The 8,878-nt window shown below is 34.2% G+C and overlaps 2 protein-coding genes across 4 annotated transcripts in view; one reads left to right on the forward strand and one right to left on the reverse strand.

Annotated features, from left to right (window-relative positions):
• Nucleotides 1–2,321, reverse strand: part of LOC107084961 (gastrula zinc finger protein XlCGF57.1-like) — an 11,600-nt gene extending 9,279 nt beyond the window's left edge. For all 3 annotated transcript variants that reach the window (XM_015375034.1, XM_015375033.1, XM_015375035.1), the window contains exon 1: nt 1,893–2,321. In XM_015375034.1, coding sequence (XP_015230520.1) covers nt 1,893–1,938 — 46 coding nt within the window. In that variant the 5' untranslated portion in view covers nt 1,939–2,321. The remainder of the gene's footprint in view (nt 1–1,892) is intronic.
• Nucleotides 2,322–7,571: 5,250 nt separating this feature from the next.
• The window catches only part of LOC107084963 (zinc finger protein 501-like), a 4,148-nt gene continuing 2,841 nt past the window's right edge, over nt 7,572–8,878 (forward strand). Inside the window, exon 1 of the mRNA XM_015375039.1 lies at nt 7,572–7,782. Coding sequence (XP_015230525.1) covers nt 7,707–7,782 — 76 coding nt within the window. The 5' untranslated portion in view covers nt 7,572–7,706. The remainder of the gene's footprint in view (nt 7,783–8,878) is intronic.

Genomic DNA, 8,878 nt, shown 5'->3' on the forward strand with positions numbered 1-8,878 from the left:
TGCGGTCGCATTTCACTGCTTAGAGAGTAGCTACATGGTAGGAGGAGAGACACACAGCAGCACTCAGTGATTATTAACCAGCAGCTTCTTCGATCATTAAGTAAAAGTTAGGAGACAGGTTGGTTAAAAAATTAGAGATGCCACCAAGAAATCAGTTCGTTAGACGTACAGAGCTTTTTCAGCTAAAAAAGGCAACAGATTTTAAGTTTTGACAAGTTGGTATTCTACATAAGAAGCTTGAGAAAACTTTATTTCTTCTTCTTGACTAGTTAAAAAAAATCTTGGCTTCTCAGAGGACCATGACTCACAGTTACAGGTTAAGATGTTTTTTTATAGTACAGACAGAATCAGACACCAGAGCTTCTACATATCTGGAAAATTTGTTTCTGGCCACATCATATTAGTACATAAGTTCATAAATCTTTTTAAACAGAGCACTGAGAGAAGTAGGGAGAGCTGCAGATTTAAAGGTGAAACAGATTTACTGGGATATGCAACATGCAATAAAATATATCTTACCAGAAACTCTACTAGAAGAAAATATGCTATGCTATATTTTAAATGCAGCATATCCAATTTTGTTCCGGATGGAATTGAAATTGTACTTCTAGGGATGCATGATATCGATTTTGGCATTGGAATCGGTCTCTCTTAAATCTATAGATATAAATATCAGTGTGTTGTGTTCTTGTGTTCTCAAAAATAGGAAAGCGTTCAACAAATAGATGTTTAAGCTCATTTTTGGAAAATTAGCCTAATAAAAGTCTAACTGTAGGTCCATTAGCCACCACCCGAGTGTCCCCACCAACTTTCATCACAAAGTTACACCCTCGCGGTGATGGTAGCCTGGACACCGGAAGCCCCGTGGCACCCTTACGCTGACCCCGACTCAGAATATGATCTCACTGTGTTTATCTGTATTTTCATTGCATTGTCCCTTAGAATATTCATCAAAGTTAATTTAAATACAACCATAAAACAAAAAAAATACCTCAAATATTTACCAACAGAAAGCAGAAAAAAAGTACCTAATGCACTTTTAACTACTTTATGGTGGTTTGCCCACCACCATAAAACCTCACAAGAAGAAGATCCATTTGGGAAAGGGGAAGGTAAATCAATAATTAAAAAGAAAGAAACAGAATTATGGCAAAAAAAAATGGAATGAAGATGAGAAAGGAAGATTATATAGGGTTAAAAAAAAAAAATAGCTGTTTTTATTTAATTTTAGATTTGTATTTTTCATTGTAGAATGCTAAGTGTTGTGTTTTTTTAGGTAGACAATTTTAAGATCTGTCCAAAAATAGCCTTTTGGCTAATTCTGGTGCATTTGCAGGAATGCTTTTTAATGTACACTGTCTCTGTCAAATAAATTAATTAATTAAGTCAAATTTTAGGGACAGATGGAAATAGGGAGTAAAATGTGTTTATTAATAAAGCATTGTTTTTATTTTTACATAACACAAATTAAAAAATATAACAGATGGAACTATAGAGCTACACACTCATGTACAATAGGTGGCGGTATGCACCTGTGAGTTGTTTGCAATCCGCCAATCTAACGAAGAAGAAGATCAACATTTCGTAGCACTACCGCCACCTACAGGTATGGAGTGTTGTTCTACTAATACATCCAGAGAAGCAAAAACTAAAAATTAACTAAGTATACAGGAGCTTACTAACATGGCCATAAGGATGACTTGGTTCATATTTTTCTAATTGAAAGCCTGTTTTCTCATATATTCCATCTTAGTGTCCAGGTTTATGCACCAAAAAAAAAAGCAAATAAATTAAACAAATAATTTACTTAATAATGTAATGTGACGCGTGGATGTTAAGACGTTTTTTTTTTTTTTTTTTTTTAATCAGAGCTGGGAAAAGCAGATAATCACCTTGAAAAGAGGAGCCCATCTGCTGACTCTGTGCTGGTTCTTCCATCTCTGCTGTCTTCCCCTTAAATCAGGGACCTTCTAATGTTTTCACACGTTTAGAGAAGAAAGTTTTCTCTCCTTATACTCCAGCAGATAAACACCACCCGTTTCCATTATGCTCCGTATTTGATTTTCTCTCATCTTCAGTGCCGATTGTTTGCTTAATGCTAACAGAATGAGCTAACAATAATAGCTTCTGCTGCTTCCGGTAGGACTTTAACATCAAAGTTTATATCTTATAATATCCCAAAGAAGTCAAAAACCACGACCATTTTCATAAAGGTTTGCGTGATTCGCTGAAGGTTAATTCAATATAGAAACTTCGCATAGAGATAATTGAAAAAGGTTTTCTTTCGATGGGTTCTGCGGTTGACAGATCGCGTCAGTTAGGGTATAATGGCCTTCAAAATAAAAGCTCCATAATCTTCTTCTTTTTTTTTCTATTACGAGAGATCGCAAGCAACTTTAAGGTGCACACCGCCACCTACTGTACATGAGTGTGTAGCAACCTTAAATCAAATTATATATTTTTTTTATTTTGTATTCTATAGATAAATAAATAATGCTTTCCTTAATTAGTGAATATCCTTTATATTTCATTCATTTCCCAATATTCCTTTAAGACTCCATTCTTTGCATGTCCTTCCAACCATTCTTCTCAATTTTTACCTTTCATGTTCATAAATTTTACATTTCATCAGTACATGTTCTACATTTTCTTTTTCTCCACATGAATATTTTCTAAAACTGCTTTGGAATCTGTACAGACCAGCACCTTGTCTGGTTTAACCTCCTCTACCCATTAAGCTTAGTATAACTGCCACCATTTCTGCTATAATCTCATGCCAATCCCACATTCTCAATTAGCACTGGCCGCCCCTAATCAGATTTATTCTGAACAGATAAATACTTTATCCATAATCTTGATTCAATATTAAATTTAAAAAAAGGAGTAGCAGTTTAAAAATCTATTGAAGCTCTCTAGGTTTAGTTAAATCCCTTTTTACATGTTTGAGATCAAATAAAAATATGAATAAAAAAGAGAGAAACTTTTTGAATTCCTTAATTTATACAAGCAACGAATTTTAGTATCTTTATTAAGCATGGTATGTATGTGCTCTTCAATTTACTTTTTAATTTTTATAAGAATAATTCATGTAAAACATTGAATTTTATAAAGAGCACTAAGAACACATAAAAAAAGGATTTAAACTAGTGTTGCGCCGATGCCATTTTTTGGCCCCGATACCGATACCCGATACCTGGCTGTACAGTATTGGCCGATACTGATACCATAATAATGTAGAATAATTGCCATCATGGCTTTGTCAAGCTGCTGCCTACCTTTGTGAAGCAGGAAAAAATCTAATACGAAGTGAATCCATTAGAACTTTTTAATAAAAAGTTCTACTGGATAATACAAATAAAAAGTTTTTATTGCCTACCTGGAGTGGGCGACAATAGCTGAATAAACTTATGGCTCTCAAAATGGTATCTGTGCCCTATTTGTTGGTACTTGCCGATACCGATACCACCATTTTAGGGCAGTATCGGCGCCCCGTCCGATACTGGTATCGGTATCGGTGCAACACTAATTTAAACAATCTTTTGGGGGAAAATTGTGTAAATAAAAATAGTAAAAACCAAGAGAAATACAAAAAAACTAAAAGAAATAAAAAATAATTATTTTTTTTAAAGAAAGATTTTCAATACAAAGCGCCATTAGCAGTTAAAGAACCAGCATTTAAAATTATTACATTATTATAAAATATGAAAAAGAGCTGAAGTAAAACAAAAACAATCAAAGATGTCAATATGTTGACAGCTGGTTGTTAACACAGGCTTCTGAACACACTTTATTGTATAACTGCAGGGTTTTCCAAACTAATATTTTATAGTTTTTCAGTCTTTTTTAAAGCCATTGCAAGAAACTGATGTTTAGTGCTTGTTTTATACAATAAGCCTTTACTGCCATCTGGTGGTGAGAAAAAAGAACACCAGTTAATACTGACCACAAAAATACTGAATACATGTAAAGAAAATGTTTTATAAGAAAACCTTTATTGTCCTTTAAGGGGGAAACTACTCAATAAAAAACCTTCACAGAAGGCTAAGTGCTTAAAGTTGTACAGAAGAATGAAAAAGTGAGACCTCTCAAATATGGGAAAAGTATTTTTTGTAGTTGTTAACAGGAAAAAGGGTTATTAGGTATATATAAATGGAAGGAAAATAGAAAAACAACAGCTATCTAACACAACTATAGAAAAAAATATGATTATAGAATAAAATTATTTAATGACAAATTCCCCCTTTAATTTCAATACTAAATCAAATTAAATATTTTTTTTTCAGAGACTTGAAGGCCTATTTTGTGTTGTTTGATCACATCGAGACTGCATTTGTTCTCATCTGTAAGTTTAGATATCAATTTATGATGATGAAGGTTGGACAGGAAACAATTATCAATAGCACATCCACCCTTGTGAACTATTTATCAGGTGAACATCTAAAACTACCTTCGAAATATTGCCCAGGATTTGAAACATTTATTTAAAAAAATAAGGATAATATTTAAATCAGTTTTTTTATATCATGCCAATTCACAACACATGTCATCTCAATGCAAACGAATGCAATCTCTCACACTAAGCATGCTTGTAGCGACAGTGGAGAGAAAAAACTCCCTATAAACAGAAATTTCACAGTGTGATTAAAACTAGTTTTAAGGGTTAATCTTACATAAAATAGATAAATCTTTGTTTAAATTCTACTTTGTTGTTTAATACACTACATGAATCTTTTTGCAGTGCACATTATTAATGAGATCAGCTCTAAATGACTATTATTCATAGGAAGTGTAACAAACGAGCAAATGGAAACATCTGGAAACAATTTTCTTTTAATGTTAAAACACATTTCCGATTTCGATCAAAGATCCCACTGGAGGGAAGAACATTAGCAATGAGACCTAGGTTGGTTTTGAGAGCTAAAATTACCACTGTTCAATACATGAATAAGACACAGAAAACAGGATTAACATGTCACTGAAAACACCTCCTGCACATAAATAAACATGAATATACAATCAAATAATCTGGATGTTTCTATCTTTAAATAGAAAATTAGCGTTAAATCTCAATTTATTTATTAATTGTGTGACAATATGGCCTGAAATTAAGCAGGAAATTTATTTATTTAAATATGACAGATTTTTTTTTTATTGCTTTTTTTTTGCAGTAGAACCATTGTAGCAAAAGAGATTGCTATTGGTCAGGAGCAGAGAGGAGCCAGGCAGAGTAACTGATTAGATGCTGGAATTTGATTAGAAGGCCATGATACATCTTTAAATGATGTTATATAAATATGTCGTGTTTTGCACAAAATGAGGATTTATTTAAATTTTACAATAAATATATATTGTTTTAAAACAAAATGAATCAACATTTCAACATTTAATTATTAGATTTACATTCTGCCACATAGAAATACTTAGATATCAAAAATTCTATTTGGATTTAGGCACTTTTGTCAGTTATTGTTTTGTTTTGTTTTTTTAAGATATAAAAAAAACACCCCCTTAAGGACTTTCAGTTTATTTTTCTGTCTGTTTTTTTTTTTTTTTTTTTTTAACCCTCTTAAGATTTTTTTTTTATTGGTGGTTGTATGTTCACTATCTGTGGGGGAAAAAGTCAGAACACAGCATATTTACAAAAGCTCAGCTCTTCCCAGATTCCGCTGCAAAAAAAAACTTAAAACTCTAGACTGTGTTTAGGATGAATGTTTTTCATCTGTATTGATTTTTGCTTGTGTCAAAAAAGTATGTTTCCATTTTAACGACTTACTGCAGACTGAGCAGCTGTAAGGTTTTTCTCCTATGAGACCCCTCATAAGACGAGTCAGAATTATAACTTGAAAGAAGCTCCGACCAAAAACAGAGCAGCTATAAGGCCTCTACCCACAGTGGGTTTTTTATGTGTTCTGCTAAAGTTTTTTTTTTTTTTTCAAAGCTGCGCCACAGATGGAGCAGTTGAACGGCCTTTTCTCTGAAAGGATTCTCATGTGATCCATCAAGGTTATTTTGAAAGTAAAGGTTTTGCTTCAGACAGAGCAGCTGTATGGTTTTTGATAGATCTGATGAGTCATGTGATAGGTTAGGCTGTCCTTCATGCCGAACTGTTGCCCACAAACAGAGCAGCGTGAGGGTTTCTTTTCAGTGTGGTGTCTCATGTGTCGCTTCACGCTTTCTCTACGGCTAAACTTTTTTCCACAAATACAGCAGGAGAAGGGTTGTTTTTCAGTATGACTCCTCATATGAGAAGTAACATGCATCTTCCTTCACAACCGTTGGCCGCTTTACGTATTCATGTGCTGCACCAACACATGCTTTTAAGAAAAAGATGCATTACAGACGGTGCTGCTAAAAGGCTTCTCTCCTGTGTGGACTCTGATGTGCCTCAAGAGATCAGACTTTTGGTTAAATAATTTACCACATTCAGTGCAGCTATGTACTGTAGCTTCTTAACCGACTCATATTTCAGACCTGTAACAGAAAATGTGGTATTAAGTTCGAATCCAATCCTGCTTTTGCTCCATATTTCCCCTCCAAGTTTCCATCACTGACATCCGTTTCTGAGAAACACATTTTTTTTGTTCTCCTCAGGCCAGCTATTATGATCCAGTTTGAGGATTCTTTTTTACGGAAGCCGAGAGCGGCCATGTCCCTCCCATACGTTTCTACAGTGGTTTTCCCAAGAACACGAGTTAATTAACAAAAGCTGTTTTTACGTGATAACAAGATGGTTAGTGTGTGTTAAAACTGATTACATCATTCAATACCACAACAGCGGGAGAGGTTTTATAAGTATAAGTCATGGCAGTCTTCTGTAAATCGGTCGCTAGTTTCTGCTTTCCAGACATCAAGTTTCTGACTGTTAACTGCAGGCAGTTCTATCTGCCCAGAGAGTTCAGTGTTGTTAGCAATACTGCTGTTTATGTGACTCCCAGTGCAAACACTAAAGAAGCCAAGAAGACTCTATACCAGACTATCTCTGAGCTCCAATCTGCACACAGCGGGTGTTTTCATCATTGCTGGGGATTTTAACCAGGCAAACTTGAAGACTGCTCTTTTGGCCAAATTTTTCATATGTAAATGTCGATTTCAAAAAGTTACCCCATCTTTCAATATTTTTATAAGTGAGATACTTTTATTAAAATAAGGACTAACCCATTGTAAAAACCCTAGAGCCCAATAAATGATGCAATATATTGAGAATTTACTTTAAAATTCAAGAGTCCTTTTGTGTTTTGTTTTTGTTCTTTTCATTTTATTTAATTGCTTTGTTCTACGATCTGATAGTTTTGTTTTCTAATTGTATATAGGTTCTCTATGTGATTTTATTTGTTATATTATACATACTCTGCTCAGCTTCTTAAGATATTCAATTTACAATTTTGTATAATTGTTTTGATATGCCTTGTTATTATACTTTGATTCTTCAAAAAAAAAAAAAGAAGAAAACTTGCATGACCTGACAGCGTTACATGCTTTTATTTTGAAGGGAATCAGGAAGTGCTTCGTATCAACGGAAGTGATTCCCTTGAGCTAAACAACCGTCCTGTTTTCCGGTAGTTTCTATGGATATAGCAGTCAGATGCAGAAATATCGAGGTTAGCCTTTAAGCAGCCAGGGCACGCAGGTTGCGGAATCTGAGAGGCGAACTGATATGGGAGCAGGTTGTGTTTTTATGCAACGGTTGCTCTGAATTTGCAGTTAAAATGTCTGAATCTCGGAGTCTTTCAGCGCTGGAGAATCTGAGCCCAAAATCCTCTGATCAGTCAGTCAGAACCAACGGTAACCATGTTTTCCTCATTAAAACCCACCTTCAGGTTATTTAGTTACCTAATATGGAAGATTATGAGATAAAACTGTATATATATATTATTTATTTCGAAAGAAGAATTAAACATTGCTATCTAATCCAAATGTTTTGTTTAGGAATTGCAATCTGGTCACATGAAAGACATAAGGGTTGAAATTTCAAACCTCGATATTTTTCAACTACAGTTGAAGAGACAAAATAAAGCATTAAAAAGTGTGTACAAACATAACAAGAATATTATAAGGTCTAGTTTACAACAAACAATCAAAATAATGTATTTATTAAAATGGACTTTCTGGGATTTAAAGAAAAGCAGAACAGAACATGATGAATATTGAAATAATATACAAAATTCCCATGGATTAAAAACTGCAACAACAAAAATAAAACAGGGCCATGTAATAAACTTTTGAGTTTGTAGGGAGCTGTGATGGTTAAAGTGTAACGGCTAGGAGGAAGGATCTGCATTAATGCTTTTTTGAGCACCTAAGATGCATCAGTTTGTAACTACAGGGGCAGCTTCATGCACAGGGTGGGAGTTTATTAGGGATGTTACTTATTTTATTTCTGTAAACAGTGCAGAACCAACAGCCTGCATCTCAAACCTTTTCGTATTTTTCACATTAGAATCAACAACTTCAGTTTATTTTATATGAATTTAACACAGCAACCAACAGAAAGTTATCCAGAAGAGGTGGAAGGACCATTACAAACAAAATAAATATCTAGCAAGTGTACCTCTGTTAAATTCTAGAACCAATTGTTAGTATAACCATTTTTTACCCTGTTCTTTTTGCATAATAGTTTTAGCTTAGATCTCTGCTATTAAAATGCTGTAATTGGAAATTGCCTCTAGGATGTTTTTTTTTTATTTTTTATAATGATTCCGTAAAAATAAAAAAAATATCCACTGGACTTGGTTTCCAAGATTTGAAGACATTTCGCCACCTCTCCAGGAAGCTTTCTCAATTATAATGATTGGTTTGTCTGTGACCCAGGCACGTCCCACCAGGGGGAGGCCCAGGACACGCTGGAGAGACTATGGCCCCGTCCACACGAAGTCAAAAC

This window comes from Cyprinodon variegatus, unplaced genomic scaffold (genome assembly GCF_000732505.1).
Source record: "Cyprinodon variegatus isolate N-32 unplaced genomic scaffold, C_variegatus-1.0 Scaffold112, whole genome shotgun sequence".
NCBI lineage: Eukaryota > Metazoa > Chordata > Actinopteri > Cyprinodontiformes > Cyprinodontidae > Cyprinodon > Cyprinodon variegatus.